This window comes from Cydia amplana, chromosome 11, assembly GCF_948474715.1.
Source record: "Cydia amplana chromosome 11, ilCydAmpl1.1, whole genome shotgun sequence".
NCBI classification, from domain to species: Eukaryota; Metazoa; Arthropoda; class Insecta; order Lepidoptera; family Tortricidae; genus Cydia; species Cydia amplana.
Window position 1 is genome coordinate 7,691,826 of NC_086079.1, and position 19,513 is coordinate 7,711,338.

At 39.9% G+C, this 19,513-nt stretch overlaps 3 protein-coding genes across 4 annotated transcripts in view; 2 read left to right on the top strand and 1 right to left on the bottom strand.

Annotated features, from left to right (window-relative positions):
- Positions 1 to 10,414, bottom strand: part of LOC134651934 (breast cancer anti-estrogen resistance protein 1) — a 199,253-nt gene extending 188,839 nt beyond the window's left edge. Inside the window, exon 1 of the mRNA XM_063507053.1 lies at positions 10,410 to 10,414. The gene's annotated coding sequence lies outside the window, so the exon portion shown is untranslated. The remainder of the gene's footprint in view (positions 1 to 10,409) is intronic.
- On the top strand, positions 6,320 to 8,814 carry LOC134652185 (divergent protein kinase domain 1C). The gene is made up of 3 exons (XM_063507348.1): positions 6,320 to 6,423; positions 7,083 to 7,288; positions 7,434 to 8,814. Exons 2-3 carry the CDS (start codon positions 7,112 to 7,114, stop codon positions 8,475 to 8,477), a joined length of 1,221 nt encoding a protein of 406 aa, XP_063363418.1. The 5' UTR covers positions 6,320 to 6,423; positions 7,083 to 7,111; the 3' UTR covers positions 8,478 to 8,814.
- Positions 10,382 to 19,513, top strand: part of LOC134651939 (glycogen-binding subunit 76A) — a 60,522-nt gene continuing 51,390 nt past the window's right edge. The window contains exon 1 of one of the 2 annotated variants that reach the window (XM_063507065.1): positions 10,382 to 10,405. Coding sequence is in view for 1 of the 2 variants with exons in the window: in XM_063507064.1 (XP_063363134.1) it covers positions 18,758 to 18,775 (18 nt within the window). In the remaining variant the exon portion in view is untranslated. Of the gene's footprint in view, positions 10,406 to 18,742; positions 18,776 to 19,513 lie in introns of those variants that run through there. The other variant, XM_063507064.1, reaches the window with a different exon arrangement.

Genomic DNA, 19,513 nt, shown 5'->3' on the forward strand with positions numbered 1-19,513 from the left:
CTACTCCAATATGCCCTTACGAAATCAGTTCAGCGGTTAAAGCGTGAAGAGGTAGTAACCGGCAGACAGACCGGTTTTACTTTCGCATTTATTACAATACCACAACAATACTAGTTTTTGTCCGTTACTTTGTATGCGTAGAGGTAAGTAGGGGTCAAGACGGAAACAGTGGCTCAGTCGCCCAAATATCGCCTCTCGTGTTGCAATTATGTTGAGTGAGCCACTGTACCCGGCCATTTTCTACCGAGCCACTGCTCCCTCCTTGACCCTACTTACTATATCCCAAGTTCCACTCCGCTTTTCAACCCGATGGGATGATTTTCATAATAGGTATGTAATTATTATCCTAGTTATGTCGTTTTCCAGTCCCGGGATACGTAGTGATTATCTGATTATATTCTCTTTGCCCGGGACTAATATTTAATGGTGAATCTCGTCTCGTACCGCAACCGTTATAGCCATAACCACTACCGTGCCGCATCGCGATCTTGGTGCGGTGCGGTAGTGTGTTATGGCTCTAAAGCCCCCTCCACACTCGTGGCGCGAAGCCACGATTCGATGAAATTCGAATGTTCAAAAGCTGCGTTCAGTAGAGATGCAGCATGTGAGTAGGCTGAGCACAATTTTGCGGTTTTTCCGTGTCTCTGACCACACTGTATAATGAATGTAAAATGGCTTAATTGGCTTAACAGGTAGAGAAACAAACAATTATTAAACAATAAACTAAAAAAAGATACGTTTTTATTTTATTCATTTAATTATTAGAGTCTGTGCGGAAAGAGAAGAGTCGTGGGATTTGAGGGCGCGCCAGTGCTATTTTATGGTTTTTGCTATGCTGACAACACTGGTCACGTGATTATAGTACGAGTGTTTTTTTTTTTGGCGGGAACTCAAACAAGGAACTTTGAAATTTTTCGCTCCAAGTTTTAAAATTCTTAAATAATTGTGTAAATAAGTTAAATTTGTATATATTAGTGTTTATTCTGTACATAACTTTTCTGCAGATAGTTTTTAGCAATGACTGGTAACGGGGGGGGCGGGGATAACCCGCCCACCTCTCACAAGCGCTCCAAAGGCGGTGGCGATGGTCTCCAGGACGATGGCGGCGGCGGTGAGCGGTCTAATGAACAATACTTACCGTATTTTAAACCTAATTATAAAAGACTATTTCCGGAAAACTCGTTAACAACTGAGTTTAAAGTGTTTGTGGAACACATTGACTCCAAGGACAGGCTAGGGAATAAAAGCCCTATTTATTTAAACCATATATTTACTACTGGCATAAAAGGTGTGACGGCAATTCAGAGAGTAAATGCAAATAAAATTGCAGTATCTTTTAAACAGTATAACACGGCAAATAACTTTCTAAACAACTCTGCGTTTTTAGAACAACACAAAATGAAGGCATACATAAGCGCAACGCAAATTGAGAAGATTGGCATTATAAGATTTGTTCCAGCTAACATTTCAAACAAAGATCTATACAGTAAACTAAGCTCCGTTTACGAAATTATATCTGTACGACGCTTCACAAAGAAAGTAGGACAAGATCGCGTTCCACTGCAAACAGTCAGCATAACATTCTTATCCAATGTATTACCAGACAATGTGCAATATGATCTATTTTCCTATAGAGTATTCGATTATATTCCACCACTTCAACAATGTTTCAAATGTTTCAAGTTTAACCACTCTGCTAGAGTGTGCAATGGCAAGCAAAGATGTTCTATATGTTCAGGTGAACACTTTTACAAAGAATGTACTAATCCAAATGAGATCTCCTGCGTTAATTGCAGTGGTCCTCATCTGGCTATATCAAAAGAATGTCCAATTAAGATTAAAAAACTATTAGAAAAGAAAAACAAGATTACTTATGCAAGCCTAGCACAAACTAAAACACACACTGACAATGAATATCCATCCTTGCCATTGACAAAACACCAAAACAAGCCATTGCCAAAACCTGTAAATAAAAATGTAAATAATGTAAATAAAAATGTAAATAACAAACCTGTATCACAGGTTGTAAATCAGGTTCAGCCTATGGACCTCAAAGCCCAGATCCTCGGTGATAAAAATGTACTAATGGCCCTGGTACAGACACTGATCGAGCTGGGCAACAATCCTGATCCGGTGCCGATCACCACGGCATCCATAAAAGATAGGCTTATTAAAAATTTGTCTTCATAATGGACTTAAGTCCCTCTGGAGATTCTCAGTTACGTATTGCGCAGTTTAATATTCAAAGTGCCAATAGTAAAAAGCCTTTATTAATTAAATTTTTGAAAGATAAAAACATTGATATATGTTTACTCAATGAAACTTGGTTTAAAGAACATCCCAATTTTAAAATTCCTGGTTATAATCTTCACTACAGACTGTCTAAAAATCCTCACAATGGTGTTGCAATTTTAATTAAACCATACTTGAAATACAATACTTTAAATACAACCTTTTATGAGGACATACAAACTATAGCTGTTTCTGTATCTACCGAACGCGGTAACTTAACTGTTCTATGCGTCTACTGTCCTCCCTCTAATGGTCACATTAGATTGAAGAGGCTGCGCAATGCTATCCGAGACCTCCCTAAACCTATCTTTATTGGCGGAGATTTTAATGCTCATCATATTGCATTTGGTTGCTTATCAACAAAGGGTCGTGGTAAAGATCTATATGATGTTATTGATGAGTGTGATTTGTGTATCCTAAATGATGGTAGTTTTACTACAGTGAACCGCCCTAGAATTAACCCTTCAGCTATTGACGTCAGCCTTACTAGTGATTGCTTGGCACCTCTTTGTGAATGGTCTGTACATGACGATTGTATGGGTAGCTACCATTTCCCCACTATAACCGTAATATCTTTGACAGCTGAAAAATATCAATTCAATGCTCCTGTGGATAAATTTTTGTACAAAAGAACTGATTGGCGCAAATATAATGAACTCTCTAAGAGCATATTTGAGGATTTCTCAGTAAATGTTAATGACCCACTTGCCACTTATACAGAATTTTGCAATCGCCTTGATGCCCTTATGCATAAAATTATCCCAAAGTTTACCAAATCTACTCATTTTGCTAGCAGACCTCCTACACCTTGGTGGAACGAGATCTGTGAGCAAAGTGTTATTGCATCCTATAATGCTTTGAAACTGTATAAAAGAGATCCTACCATAGAAAATTATATAAGTTATAAAAAATTAGACGCATTGAAAAAAAGAACTATTTCAGAACAAAAGAAAATTGGTTGGAATAATTTATGCCATTCTTTTAACAGAACTACCCCTATGAGCAAGATTTGGAATATGATTAAAATGTTTAAAGGTGTCAAGTCCAATATTAGATCATACAAGGACGAATTCATCACTCCATTTTTAGATAAGTTATCAGATAATAGTAATTTAAAAGATACTAGTACCCTACCTACCTACTTTAACATTAATAATAACAATAGCAATTCAAAGTTTTTAATGGAACCATTTACATGGCATGAATTCATAACTAGTCTACGATCCAGACGTAACACAAGTCCAGGTTTAGATAATTTTCCTTATATTGTAATCAAAGAGCTTCATGTATCTGCCCAGAAGTTATTTCTTGATGTTCTTAATATATTATGGCTTAATTTAATTATTCCTGAATCCTGGAAATCACAGTGTGTTATTCCAATACTTAAACCAGATAAATCTCCAGAACAGGCTAGTTCCTATCGCCCAATCTCCTTGTCATCTTGTCTTGGTAAATTATTTGAAAACATGATTAAAGTCCGTTTAGATTGGTTTGTGGAGGCTAATGGTATCATTCCATATTTGCAGTACAGCTTTCGTCGAGGGCGAAGTTGCGCTGATAGTTTCATTTCACTCATCTCCGACCTGAAAATGTCAAATAATTTAAAGTCACACACTGTTTGTGTTTTCCTTGATGTTCAAGGAGCGTTTGATAATGTTGACCCAACTATCCTAGTCAATATTATGTCCGATGTTGGTATCCCTGGCCGACTATGTCAGTGGATATATAATTTTTTAATCAATAGAACCTTATTTGTAAAATTTAATAATATTTTACATGGGCCTCGATCAACTTCTAAAGGCACTATGCAAGGTGCCACACTTTCACCATTATTGTACAATTTGTACACATGTGAAATTTGTAAATATGTTGATACTAGTAATGTAAGTATTCTCCAATTCGCAGATGACATTGTTTTGTACAGTAGTAACCATAATTTGCAGATTGCCATAAATAACATAAATAGAGCTTTAGATCAATTAGGTGTGTATTATAACAATAGATTAAGTTTAAATATAAATGCCACAAAAAGCAGCTTAATGATTTTTGGTGATGATGATCCAACTTGCAATATTATGTACAGTGGGGAGTCTATTGATAGAGTAAGATCCAAAAAATTCTTGGGTGTCATCATTGATCAAAAGCTGACCTTTGAAGAACATGTGAAATATATTTCTAAAAACAGTTTAAAAGGTATAAATGTCTTAAGATTTTTAGCTGGTGTCTCTTGGGGTGCTGATCCCAAGATTCTATCTGTTTTATATAAAGCTATAGTTAGGAGTCATTTTGATTATAGTGCTATGGCATATGTAAATAGTCCACATGCAAAAAAATTGGATATTCTGCAGAACAGGGCTCTGAGAATTATATCTGGAGCAATGTGCTCAACTCCAATAAGGGCCATGGAAGTTGAGACACATATAATGCCACTTATCTTAAGACGCCTAATGCTTGCTGAAAGATATTGCCTCAAGTTATTATATTCTAATAACACAAAATTAATAAACAAGATTTTACCTCATAGAGTTAATGTGTCTGGTTCCTTGGCAACTGGAGAGGGTCTTCTTCTTGGCAACTCTCCAATGTTGTTTCACATTTTTCTGGAAATTGAAAATAACTGTAGTAAAATTAGAAAGCAACATCCTTGGCCATGTTATTCCTCACACTACAGAAGCATTATGCAACCAATTAAAATACTAGACTCTGTTAAAAGTAATGTAGACATGTTACAATTCCTTTGGGATAATAATTACTACACTATTTATACTGATGGAAGCAAAGGTGTGGATTATGTGCGTAGTGCAATTTATGATCCTCAATGTAAATTTTCTCAGAGCTTTCTTCTGCAGAAAGTATGTACCATATTTACTGCAGAGGCATATGCAGTCTATCAGGCCCTTCTGCGAATTGGTAATGTAGATAATTGTAAATATTTTCTAATAATAAGTGATTCTTTAAGTTTGCTTCAAGGTTTGGAACATTTGAAAATTCATTTTAAAACTAATTTTATTTTATATGCGATTAAAGAATTGTTATTTAAGTGTCATCTTAAAGGAGTAGAAGTTTCATTTATGTGGGTTCCTTCTCACAAAGGAATCACTGGCAATGAAACAGCAGACAATGTTGCCTTCAAAGGCATAAATGCACTCGACGTTAGCGAGGCAATGTATATTCCTATGTCCGATTACTTGTCTTGTATAAATCTATCTGTAAATATGTTATGGGAACAAATGTGGAGTACAGATCAAGACCAAGGAAAAGGAAGATGGTACGGAAGCATTCAGGAAAATCTGCCTACAAGACCATGGTATAATAACCTGCAAAAAGCCAGTCGAGATTTTATCACTACTATAAACCGGTTGCGCTACGGACACAATGCTGCACCATCACACCTTGCCAGACTTGGATTGATACAAAACAATATCTGTACTTTCTGTGAAGCTGAAGAAGGAACCGTTAACCACCTTATATTTAAGTGTCAGAAGTTTCTTATTGACAGATTAGTGCTTGCCAGTGAACTAAATGAAGTGTTTAAAAATAATAGTGATTTTTCCTCCCGCCCGCCGCCGCTTAATAATCTACTAAAAGACAGTCAAACATATCAACCAATATACAAATACATTAAAAACACAGTGTTAAAACTTTAATAGTAGTGCAGTGTAATTAAAATAAAGACTTGGCTTAAAGGTCTCGTAACCAGGCCATAAAATCCAAAAAAAAAAAAAAATATAGTACGAGTAGTTCCCGTTTCTGCCACGACTCTTCTCTTTCCGCACAGACTCTAATAAAATTACACATGCACAATCAATATTATTTCGATCACAGTTTATTTTTGACACCCTTCTGACAGATGCTCGTTTTGACACTTTACATAACTTTGATTGATTTGAAGTTTAAAATTTAATCATTGCGGTATCCCGGTTTTCCTTTATTTATTGTTGTATTTGTATTATATTTATGCTTCTTCATTGGATTAAACTTCGTGTACCCAATAGTTCTTTAATTAAAAATTCATTGGACTTTGCAAAACAGATGGACGTTAAACGCAAATCCCTACTGCATTGCGGTGTGCAGACTTTGCCAATGGAGAATTTGTTTTAAAAATGCACCCAATAAGAAAACACTAAGAAAGTATGTGGTATGCTAATATTCTAGATGTACTGTTACGTGTAATTTTTTAATAACTTGCATTCAAAACTATCAACAAGAAAACATTATCACAGAAAATAACAGTGTCCGTGGTCAAGTCTCACGAATACGAGATAGTTCCATATCTTGTCAGTGTATCCCTAACTGTAAATATGCCCAATAAAATTAAAAAACCGGCCAAGTGCGAGTCGGACTCGCGCACGGAGGGTTCCGCACCATCAACAAAAAATAGAGCAAAACAAGCAAAAAAACGGTCACCCATCCAAGTATTGACCCCGCCCAACGTTGCTTAACTTCGGTTAAAAATAACGTTTGTTGTATGGGAGCCCCACTTAAATCTTTATTTTATTCTGTTTTTAGTATTTGTTGTTATAGCGGCAACAGAAATACATCATCTGTGAAAATTTCAACTGTCTAGCTATCACGGTTTGTGAGATACAGCCTGGTGACAGACGGACGGACGGACAGCGGAGTCTTAGTAATAGGGTCCCGGTTTTACCCTTTGGGTACGGAACCCTAAAAAGGCGTCTTGGTAGTAATAGCGTCTTGGTAGGAATGTAATTAAATTGCTTAAATATGTTGCCAAAGTTTCTATGATTCTTTATCTTTTTAATATAATTTTATAATCTTATTAATTTCAGGTTTCTGGATTCTGGATTTCCACTTCATAATGAACAATTTGTGTCATCTGTGGGTTTGGATTTTAGCCCAGCTGTATAAGTTTGTTAAAAGAAGGCTAATTCTTGTTGGTTTTGGATTATTAGCAAGTTTTACACTATTAACCATTTTATTGAAATGGAGCTTCACATGCTCTAATATTCAGCCAGAAAAATACGTGAAAAGCATTGTAAGTATTTATTTCAAAAACTAAAGTTTGGCTTAGCCATTGTAATTTAAACTTGAATGATTTAAATTTAGTTGGCCAAGGTTTTTTGTATTATTATCCTAGCTTTATACAGTTATAATTAACACAAACATGTATTCCTTTCCAGTGTACTGATTACGACAGTGGAACCTCCATTGGAAACCTTTGTGATGAACTTTGTAATCCTGACGGGTTATCCTCAATTTCCTGCCACAATTTCCACAGCAGCAAAGAGACAATGTTCTCAGGTATCCATGGCAACCACAGTGTGGTGTTCAAGTTGCCTAGAAAAATATCAAACTACGAAGTACTGCACTGGTTAGACAACTCAAGTAAAAAGATTTATCCTTCCGAAGTAGATTTTACAAATATGATTGTAACAAATGTAAAGCTTAAATTCAATATTTTCTTAAACAATATTGATGCTAAGAGAATGTCATTTATTAATTATTCATTGAATCATCATAGGGAAATTGAAATGGAAAATGTATGGACTTTATTGCAAGACAATGAGTATCTTGCTTTGTTGTTGTATGAAAAATATGATATTTTCCCTCACTTAGAGGGATCATGTGGCTCGTTGTATGCTGTTCAGAAACTGAATACAATATCAAGGTACTGGCATCTGATAACAGTTTATGATAGTAAGAGCGAGTGGATGAAGAGAGTCAAGCTGTCGGTGATGATACTAGATTTCTTACTGCGTTTAGACCATGCTCTGCCAGAGCCGCTTCATATCTGTGATATAAAGATGGACCATTTTGGAGTCACAAATGATTTCAAGAAAATCAAATACATAGATCTGGACTCTGTTCACCCTCTCAGTGTAACAAACAAGCTTACTGCCGATGGGTCAAATTGCAAGCAGCACAGTGATTGTGATTTTAAAGACTGCCGATCTTTTTGTAACCTGATGACGTTTAAATGTCAACATGGGGTGGCTAACAATAACTTGCAGATTGTGTGCGAGAAGATATTTTTGGGCTGGGTGTTGTCTGGTCGGGTGATGGTGCCAGGGTTACTACTCGGGCCGTGGTCTCCTCGCGTCCTTATCGACGTGCTGGAGCTCTGCGCCAACCCTGACGTTGAATCAGGTACACCAAGGGCACCGGCTTCAAAAGAAATTAGGAACAGACTTCACAAACTGCTCTCTCATTTATCTTTATCTTAAAAAAATTAATGCACTGTGATAAATAATTACCTTATTAGATGTAGGTGTTAACATTTTCTAGTCACAATTTTTAAAGTTACTTATTGTTTAAGTAGTTTTTAACAGTATCAGAACTTGCAATACGGAGTGACAATAATGTTGCACCAAATTGTGATAGTTAGCTTTTAGAATTAATAGATAAGTAGAAAAAAAATTGTTTCTCATGTGCCTTTAAATGAGATTTAAAAAGGTGGTTACATCTAGTAAATTTTAATCTAATGTTTCCGGTATATACTTCTAAAATTAATCAGATTGCCAAATATAGTTCTTCCTTACATAATAAAACATCCAACTAGTTGTATTCATTATAAACTGAAATAGATGTCATATATTAAAGAAAAAGTGACGAAGCCCTCCACCACTCCGGCCTTCACCACTTGAGGGCTTCGTTACCTTTTCTTTAATATATGACATCTATTTCAGTTTATAATTTATATACAGTAGGTCAGTAGTGTGACTACTTAAAAAACACAAATCAAAATATTTAATACAATAATTTGATTTGTTCCTTAAAAGAAATCGGGCACGATGTTCGTAGAATCGGGACGCTCTCCATGGGCGTAGGTAGACAGGGGCCAGGGGAGGGCAGTTGTCCACCCCCCCCCCCTGGAGCGCGCCCTCTGCGCCCATATCCATATGCAATACGACTAGTGTGACGGCGAAAACAGCAAAAGCGGAGAATCTCGCTTCCCCGGACCTCGTGCGCGAACTATCTTAGGCATCATAGAGGATACATTTTGCACTATTTAAATGTAGATAAAATGCTCACTCTTACGGTATTTAATACTAATAGTCTTAATCTTCAGTAAAAAAACTTATCAACTTAGGTAACATTGTCACATAAGATTCAAAATTATAACGGGCGATTTAACGAATAACATAGTTTAGTATCATGTAAATAATGAGGTAACAATGTTTTAAATTAACAATTTACTTCCTAATTTTCCTAAAATTCCAACGCAGAACTTTGATCAGTAGGTCTAGTCTTTCTTAGATAAATCAATTAGGGCACAATAATTTTAAATAATTACTTAGGCATTTCTATAATCTAGTTCTAATGTAGTCATATCATATCATATCATTCAGTCTTAGGGACATTTTAAATGTAAGTTCTAGTCACAACACAACAGTATATGTATATTATTGAAATAAATATCCAAATTAGAATGGTTTGATTTTATCGAGATCCTATGTTAATAGACGTCTAATAGCTATTTAGTAGGAACGATGTAGGTACGATAATAAAATAACCCAAGATTTAAATTTTAAAATATGAAATTAAGGTTTGATTTAAAAAAATAATAAGTAGGTATAATTATCATGGATCTCAGAGGTCTTGTAAGATGTAAAAGAATTTTGAATTATAACATCTATTATTTTAATTAGATAAGGTTCTATATACAAAAACAAACAAATGCTTCAGGGATCTAATAGATGCGTGTTCAGATATTTGTGAGCACCTTGGCCGCTCCGCCTATCTGATGGCGACTGTACTACGTACCTACCCACAGAAAACTGGTCTGTGTACGTACCTAGTTTAGCCATTTCTATGATCTGATACGCATATTTGGAATTACTTAGACCACAACAAACCGATGTGACTGCCTAAAGTTTGCCAGAGGTCAGAATTAATTTAGGTTGGCGGTATTATGGGCGCCGCGACGCATGCGCGACGCTGGGGGCGACCTTCCGTCGTCCTTCTCGCCACCGCCAGTCGACGGCGTACGCCGTTACGCCGCACATGTTGATAAAAATACACATAGAAAGTGGACTAACTTTCGCTTTCTTTCGTGATTACAGGCCAATCGGGGGCCTGGCGTTTGGTGTTGTGATGTGCGTGTGACTTAGCGGGGGCTACGGGTTTCTGAAGATACCGGCGCTATATACAGGTACCCACTCACGTAAACATGCGTGCATGTTTTATAACTTTTATGTTTTGTGTGATGAATTAAAAATGTTTGCGAATGTTTCGTGGCAAATGCCGGTGAGTAAAGTAAAGTGGAAAAGGGTCGATTGTGACTTTAAACAGCTGGTTTTTAACCGGATTATTTTGATAACATAACGTCTGACCTTCACCTTTGACTTTAACTCAAGTTCAACGCACGGGTGCACAACGTTACGTAGTTGCATAACGTTTGTAAGTTTTGATTAATAATGACACTGGTACTGTACTATCTCACCCGGGTAACTAATAACTACCTACCTACTTCGTTTTAGCATGGCCTATTGCGCAAGGTTTTGATACTTTCGATAGGAAATAATAATGTAGGATTCCTGACTGATCACATGTAGCGATTAAAATGTCCTTTGAAGACCGAAGTTTGCATTCGGTCTAGTTTTAAAAATGGCGTAATTTTGTCGAAAACGTTTTTTTATCATAATTCAGTAGAAAACGTGGTCTTATCTACATTAGTCATGGAAAGATATCAAAGCGACATTCTTTGTGTCTTTGCGAAACTTATCCAAAAGAAAGTGCTTTTACCGTACAAATTTTACATTGACACGACTTTTTTGATAAATAAAAGATAGGTAGGTTACAAAAGCTTCAAGGATTTTTTGTCACAGTGTTTATTGCGTGTTTTGGCCTCAGGAATGTGTGATTAACATTCCTTGGGTTCCTTCAATACACCCTGTATATCATTTTATGATTACTGAAATTCTGATTGTTCTTGTTATCATAATGTTATACAGTTTAATTTCGGTATAATACAAACGTCGTCTTTTGAAGGTATGATAAGTTTGTTTAATAATGAATGGAGGATTTCGACTATTGGCCAAGTAGGTACCTACTTTATTTCCAATTTGATAACGACTAAACCTATGTACGAGGGGCGTTCAAAATATTCTCGGTATTGATATCTTACAACCTCTTCTAAAATTTCTTTCGTTACTGGCCGCTAAGGTTTATTCATTGACATTAAAAAAAAGTATAATTCGAACCGAGATGTTCTTTTGTTTTTCTGCAATTGCTGAACAAACATGAACATCATGTGGGAATTGACAATGTTAACTAAATTAGAACATCGATGCGTGATAAAATTCTTGACAAAACAGGGTAAAAATCAAAAAACCATAAAAGAGGAAATGGATTGTGTTTACCGTGAGTCTGCTCCTTCTTTATCTACCATTCAAAAGTGGTCAAGCGAGTTTAAACGTGGAAGGGAGAGTGTTGAAGACGACCCTAGACCTGGCCGGCCTGTAGTAGCTACTTCACAAGAAAATATTGATAAAGTGGAAAAACTTATATTGGAAGATGGTCGAGTGAAGGTAAAATCTATAGCACAAGTAACCAATCTCTCTATTGGTACCGTACATGATATTATCCATGACCATCTTAATATGTCAAAAGTAAGTGCAAGATGGGTTCCGCGAATGCTGACTCGGCTTCAAAAAGACATGCGTGTAGCTTGTTGTTCCGACCTGTGCGGTGAAAATCCTGATGAGGTGCTGCAAAGAATAGTTACTGGAGATGAAACCTGGGTTCATCATTATGACCCAGAGAGTAAACAAGAGTCCATGCAGTGGCACATTAAGGGTTCAGCTCATCCCAAGAAGTTCAAGGTCATCCCTTCAGCTGGCAAGGTCATGGCCACGATATTTTGGGATTGTGAAGGAGTATTACTGATCGATTATAAAGAAAAAGGTGTAAATATCACAGGACAGTACTACGCTAACATTCTACGTCAATTAAAGGATGCAATCAAAGAAAAGAGGCGAGGAAAGTTAACCAAAGGTGTTATGCTTCTGCATGACAATGCCCCCGTCCATACTGCTCATATTGCCAAGGCAGCTATTGTTGAATGTGGGTTTGAAACTGTTACTCACCCACCGTATAGTCCGGACTTAGCCCCCAGCGACTTCTTTTTGTTCCCCAATCTTAAAAAGGATCTGCGTGGAAATAAATTTTCCGATGATGAAGCATTGAAGGCGGCAGTGGAGGAGCATTTTTACACCAAAGATAAAAAATATTTTTATGCAGGATTAAAAAAAAAAATTGATCGATCTTTTAAGTGTATGAACATAGGGGGGGGAGTATATTGAAAAATAAAAATATCAAACTTTTCGTACTTGTTTGTTTTCATTCTCATACCGAGAATATTTTGAACACCCCTCGTATGTTAGTCACTATGCTGATGATAATGACATATTTTGGCAACGAAGGGGAATTACCTACACTATAACATTTGTATAAGCTATCTACCTAGATATCTTATCTTATCGTTATTGGTAACACTGACATTGTAGGAGACATTACGTAGGTATATAATATAATGTCAGACGTAGATTATCTAAGTATGTAGTAAATATTGTTTACATGGTGTGTAGCGGCCGGCCCATATAGGTACCTAATTCGTATTTAAAAGCAAATTAAATGCAACATGATGTCTTTATTTGTTACTAATTTCTCACATCAAGTGATAAGATACGGTTTGTCTCGATAGGTACTTTTTATGCCCAAGATCAAAGAATCTTTAGTCTGAGGCGACTTTAGAGGGTGGACATTTGTATAATGTATGGGTTTGAATTTCTTTGTAAATGTCTCTTTTCTGAGTACCTACCACCTTTATTGAGAAATATTGCAGGCACAGCTTTATTATGTGGCTTTCCATCAGAGAAGGGTTCTTATGCTCCAAAGTGCATAAGGAACATTGCCATCGGAGAAGGGTCCTTATGAACATGGAGCATTAAGGACTCTTTTCTGAGAAAAGACACATATGTATTTGTAGGCCCATCAAAGAAAAGATCAAGCTGTAGACCTCACCACCCATAAATTACAATCACAGGGTTGCAATACAAGCAATTGCTAAAAGACCAACACAGCCTCGAAGTTCTTTCAAACTTGAGTCGATCGCCCTGTCCTTCTCACACTGGTTATAAAATCATGACGTGAAAAGGACGACACGAGGTCTGTATATCGACCTCGGGAGCAATTCTTCAGGAGTGTTTATTCCAATTGCTTGCAGACGACAAGCGAGCGGTATTTAAAAAATAGACAGCTCAATCAGAAATAGGTACTTAGTTACAGAAATTAACTGCTAACACTCATAAGTACCTCTACTCAAATTTACACAAGATAGACAAAACAAAAATATGCAGTAACATTATTATCTGCCTCTCTATCGCACGAATAGGTACGAAAGAGCGATACAGAGGCAGATAACCAAATTTCGCTTTCCGATTTTCACGGCACGGTACAGAGGGCCTACCGTGAACCACGTTCGACGTGTTACCTCCCTGTCACACTTACGTACGAATTTACAAGTCCGACAGAGAGGCAACACGTCGAACGTGGTTCGCGGTAGGCGCTCTGGTTTGCTTCCGTCGAACGATTGGAAACTTGGGCAAGTGATGGGAATTCGGAGCCAGTAGGTACTTGTCCTGCGTGGGTGTCCAGTTGCCACTCGATGGACAATTTAATGCCAATAAAAAGAAATTATTGTCTGACGGGCCGACACGCACTGTACAATAAGGCACAGGAAGGCCAACACAGAACAACTAGAATGGCGATGCGAGCGAAGACGGTGAAGGAGCCTAGTGCCTCTCCACCCTCGCAGCCGGCAACAAAAACACAAGCGCCTGCTGAGTCTTGGACGCAGGTTGTCAGGAGGGGCAATGGCAAATCCGCCAAGCCCCCTTCCCCCCCTGCCGCCCCGGCTCGGAAACCGGCACCAGCGGGCCCACGGAAGCTGGTTGTGCCCGCCACGGCCGCGATCGTGATGGCCTTGAAGCCGGAGTCTGAGGCGACATACGCCGCAATTTTGTTTAAGGTCACCAAATCGGTGAAGCTTGCTGATGTGGGTGTAGAGCACGTCAAGGTCCGCAAAACAGCTGCTGGAGCCAGGATACTTGAGGTGTCCGGGTCCGACAATGGTAGGGCTGCTGACGAACTCTGCCGAAAAATGACGGAGGTGATCGGAGAGGAAGCCCGAGTATACAGGCCCACCAAAATGGCGGACTTACGCATTTCGGGCTTAGATGAGGCAGCCACTCAGGAAGAGATCGCGGGAGCAATCGCTAAATTGGGAGAGTGCTCAATAAATGAAGTTAAGGTGGGATCGATTAGGGCCCAATATAATGGGACAGCGTCGACTCTGGCACAGTGCCCTATAACGGCAGCCAAGAGGGTCACCGCAGCGGGTCGACTTCAAATAGGATGGTCCAGTGCTCTAGTAGTGGCACTGGACCCAACACCGATGAGGTGCTTCAGGTGTATGGGCACGGGGCACACCAGAGCACTATGCCCGTCGCCAGTAGATAGGAGCGGTCTCTGCTTCCGGTGTAGCAGGCCGGACCACAAGCTCGGTCGCTACCGCTGCCCTTCTGAGCACCTCTTCCAGCTGCTTTCCCCGTACGGCCACCAGTGTGTCGTCCGCATAACATACGGTGACCATGCGTGGAAGCTGCGACCCCCGGATCACCCAGTCGTAACCGAGGTTCCACAGGAGGGGACCCAGGACAGACCCCTGTGGGACCCCACACACCATGGCCCTCGCGCCCCGGACACCTCTCTGCTCATAGAGCACTACCCGCCCCGTCAGGTATTGCTCTATGACGCGCCTCAGATAATGAGGCACTCCATGGTAGCGGAGTGCCTCCCCAATGACTGCGTAGGGGAGGGACCCGAACGCGTTGGCGATGTCCAGAGACACCGCCACCACTCCCTCCCCCTGGCCTGCCGCAAGCAGCCCGAAATCCCTCAACGCGCCCACCGCGTCTATAGTGGACCGCCCCCTACGGAACCCGAACTGGCTGTCATGCAAGTTCGGACCTGTTTCCACTAGGTGCTGCTGTATACGGGAGGCCAGGATTCGCTCGAAAAGCTTCCCGACCTCATCCAGCAGCACGATGGGGCGGTAGCCAGCGGGGGAGTCTGGTGGGCGCCCCTCCTTCCTCAGTAGGCACAATCGCCCCTCCTTCCAGCATCCCGGGAAGCGCCCCTCCTCGAGGCAATCGTCCAGGAGGGATCTGAGACGGTTCCCGAGGTGCTTGAGTGCCAGGAAAAGCACTTTTCCTGGCACTCCGTCCGGTCCCGGCGCTTTGCGTGAGCCCCTGAGCCGGTCCATTGCCCACTCTATCTCGTCGTCGGTGACGGGGATGACGACGAGAGGTTCCACTGGGTCCACTACTGGGGGGGCCATCGCCGGTGGGACAAAGTGCGGTGCCTCCGGAAACAGGCCCTCAACTACTCTCCGGAGGAGTTCTGGGTCCATGGACTCCATGGGCGGGGCGCTCTGCAATTTATTGCGCACCATTCTATAAGGGCGACCCCATGGGTCCCTATTGAGGGTTGCCAAGAACTCCTCCCACCCCTCATTCTTCGCCTTCTTAATGGCCTGCTGGAGGGCCCGCTTCTTCGCTGCCCATGTAGGGTGGACTGCAAGGCGGAGACTGCCTTCTGCTCGGTATGTCATGCGGCCAAACGCCCAGCGGGACACATAATGGGTGGCTTTTCCTGTACGCCCCCACCAGCAAAAGGCAAAGAGGCTCTTCCGAAGACCCAAAGAGCCCCTCCAGTGAGTAACATCGACCAACGGGCCTGTGAGGGACAAAATATGGATATTTAGGCCCTACGTCTGGGGGGAGAATCAGAATGGTCATTGATTCTCCCCTCCCAAAGTGCGGGTTCCCTGGGGATGCCGGGAAAAGACGGGGGGCATCATGGAAGAATGAATGCGCGAGCCCATGATGCCCCCATACAACGTCTGAGAGGGGGACAACGGAGTGGGGTTTAGTGGGTATTCTCTTTCGCTCCTTCTCGCTAGGAGAGGGAGTCGAAAGAGGGAGTCCCACATACCCTCCCCATTATGGCCTTGCCCCACGGCCGGGGAGGGATGCGTAAACGCATTCCCCACTCCGTCAACAAAAAAAAAAAAAAAAAAAAAAAAAGGGTACGTGTCGCCGCGGGGTTTTGAGCAAACGCTCGCATGTTACTCGCCCGCGCTGACCGAAAATGAAGTAAACATGCCTTTTTGCGCCACAATAACGTTCAGATTAAGAAGTCAGACGTCAAATCTGTTTAAAGGAGGCCTATCCATTCACCAGGCACACAAGTTTTTACTACCGTTGCGCGAGTTAGTAAATGTGGAGAGGAACGAGCGGCGACACCGGTTCCGATACTAACTGTGCGCGATAGCCATTCTAACCTCTTTAATATGTTCTGTGAAGGCCAATAAGTCGTGCGGAATATTACAGTAAATCATAGTTTGATTACAAATATTCCAACAATGGCTTTAAGCACGATGTACCTATACATATAGTACAGTCGCCTGCAATAATATGTTACACAACGAAGGCCGTAAAAATATCTGACACGGTCTTATTTGTAGAGCGTGTCACATATTTTCTGTAGGTACATCGTGCTTAAAGCCATTGTTGGAATATTTGTAATCAAAATATGATTTACTGTAATATTTCGGTACCGGTCTACAGGTAGGAATTATGGACAAGTGTTTAGACTTTCTGGTAGAAGCAGTCAAGTGTTTTTAGTAAATTAAGTCGAGAGCGGTGATGTAAGACACTGTAAGGAATTTATAGTTATAGGTTCGGCAACGCGCATGTGATACCCTTGAGCAAGCTTACCATAGGCCGTAGACTTGATTGTCAACATAGTGTGCTGAATTTTTTCATGAAACAAATCGTTTTGCAACCCTGTTAGCTATTGGGTAAGTGTAGTTAGTAATACTAACTAATATATTTTTATAGATATAAAAGTCTCCTGAAAATAGAATTTCAGTTGTAAACAAGAAACATCTATGAATTTTTCATTTAATTTTCATTGCACCGGGTGGGTTGTTGTTCTTCAGTCGCACTGAAGTCCATTGAACTGTCTCGATGTCTGGATATTTTCAAGAATACCTAAACTGCGCAGTTGTGTCTATACCTACAAAGTGTCATCTAAAGAAGTTAGCTTTACAGACAACACTAACACTAAGTATTACTTAATTCTGCGCTATAGAAACGTTTCACGATTTAGCTTCGAAGATTTTATTAATGAGTTGGCTCTTAACAGTTGAAGGCTTTACTGTCTGCCTTTAGACCTGTGGTTTTAGCATATTACGAGTACTTATACATATATAGATTGTATACCTTTAACTTTAAACGAGCAATTCTTGTATATTTATATATTTCGGGTAGGTATACTTTTTACTTGAATAATTTAGGTATGCTGAAATAGCTGAAATATATTTTCATGAATGGTAATAATTCATATTTCATAATTTTTTATTGCATGAAAAAACAACAGGTAGGTAATAAATTTAAGCTGTCTTTGATTAACTGCTGATATCACTTAATCTTAATTTGATGATTCATGCTCCCAGTTATCCTATAAGTGTTTTGAGTGTGTCTGCTCAGTGTATGTATGGCTTTGGTTTGTTATACTAACATGAATGGTTCCGAGAAGTATACACCACTTAAAAATCTGTACCGATTCGTGACTATCTATACATCTTATAAAACAAAGTCCCCCGCCGCGCCTGTCTGTATGTTCGCGATAAACTCAAAAACTACCCCGCAGATTTTCTTGCGGTTTTCACCTGTCAATAGAGCGATCCTTGAGGAAGGTTTTTTTTTCGATGTGGCGCGCGCACAGCTCTTGTGAGCAAGGACCCCGCTAAGGATACGGGCGAGCCTTGCTCATATGCATATCTGTCGCCAGTTTTCCCTTAGTCGCCTTATACGACACCCACCACGGGACGAGATGGGGTGGTGCTATTCTTTTCTGATGCTGGCACCACACGGCACCCTTGAGGAAGGTTTAGGTGTAGATATAATTTGTTAAGGTTTATCCGTGCGAAGCCGGGGTGGGTGGGTAATGAATATAAGGTTAGATGGGGTTCATGGGGTAAGAGAAACACTTGTAGAGAATACTCATACTGATCCTCTTAAAACCCCACATGACCTTGTATAGGTACTTATTTATAGGGACCATTGAACTGACCACGCGTTGAATTGTCTGCCACATAGTGGCGTAAATTGGTAACTTACAATTGAATTTACTCTTCACTCTAATAAGCAAGGGGGCTCATGTACCTATGCAGCCTCCTACAGTTCAAGTTTTCTGTATATAGCCACAATCCACATTCACGGGCGATCGATGGTGCCTAGGCACTAGGACCAAGATTCTTAACTCGATTGAATCGGTACAAGCGTAATAGATACGCTAGTTTATTAATTTAAAGGAAGCCTATTGTAATTCACAGTTTGTCTTATCACGGCAGGTCCGGCCCGGGGCGCAGCGCATGCCTTTCTGGTGCAAGGTGGGTCCAATTTCACGGCTCTCCCTATCGCTATGCCATATAACTTATCTACCTTTGATTTAGCCCGACGCGAGGTTGTAGCTATTTTAAAATAGGACTCCATTTCTTGTACAGTCATCTGCAACATTGTCTTGCACAGTAAAACAAAGAAATATCTCACATAATTTTGTTTTTAATATGCTCGTGGCATACTTTTTGCGTCCTTAGTTGTGCAAGATATTGTTGTAAGTGCGACATCCAATCATGTGTCTATAATCTATAGTTCTTACTCATAATCTTATAGTTCTAGCGTTTGCTTTAGCTCATTTTCCATTTTCTTCATAAGTTATGCGCAGTTTTTGCTATCTAACGATTAGTCTTTGTCAAATTTGTTGATCGCTTTCCCGTAAAGCTTATTCGCAGTTAATTTCGCCAGATCTGATGTAGGTAATCTGCAATCGTGATTCTGATAGCCAGTTTAAAACCTGTATTTTTGGTAGTTCGTCGAGTTTGTCTTTCATTTATTTCCCAATTTGCTTCTTGTTCTTATTAAGATGAGCGATTACAACTTGTCTCTAAGGTAGTATATATTAACTATTGACCACTTCGTCCGCGTACCTACATTTTATACTGTAGTTCATAATAATATCTAGTTTTCTGCTATTCTACTTACCTAACTATTGTGTAAACATTCTTCTGTTTTCACTTCTTTTATTTGGGTTTGCTTCTTTAAAGGGGCCCACTGATTACCAGTGTCGC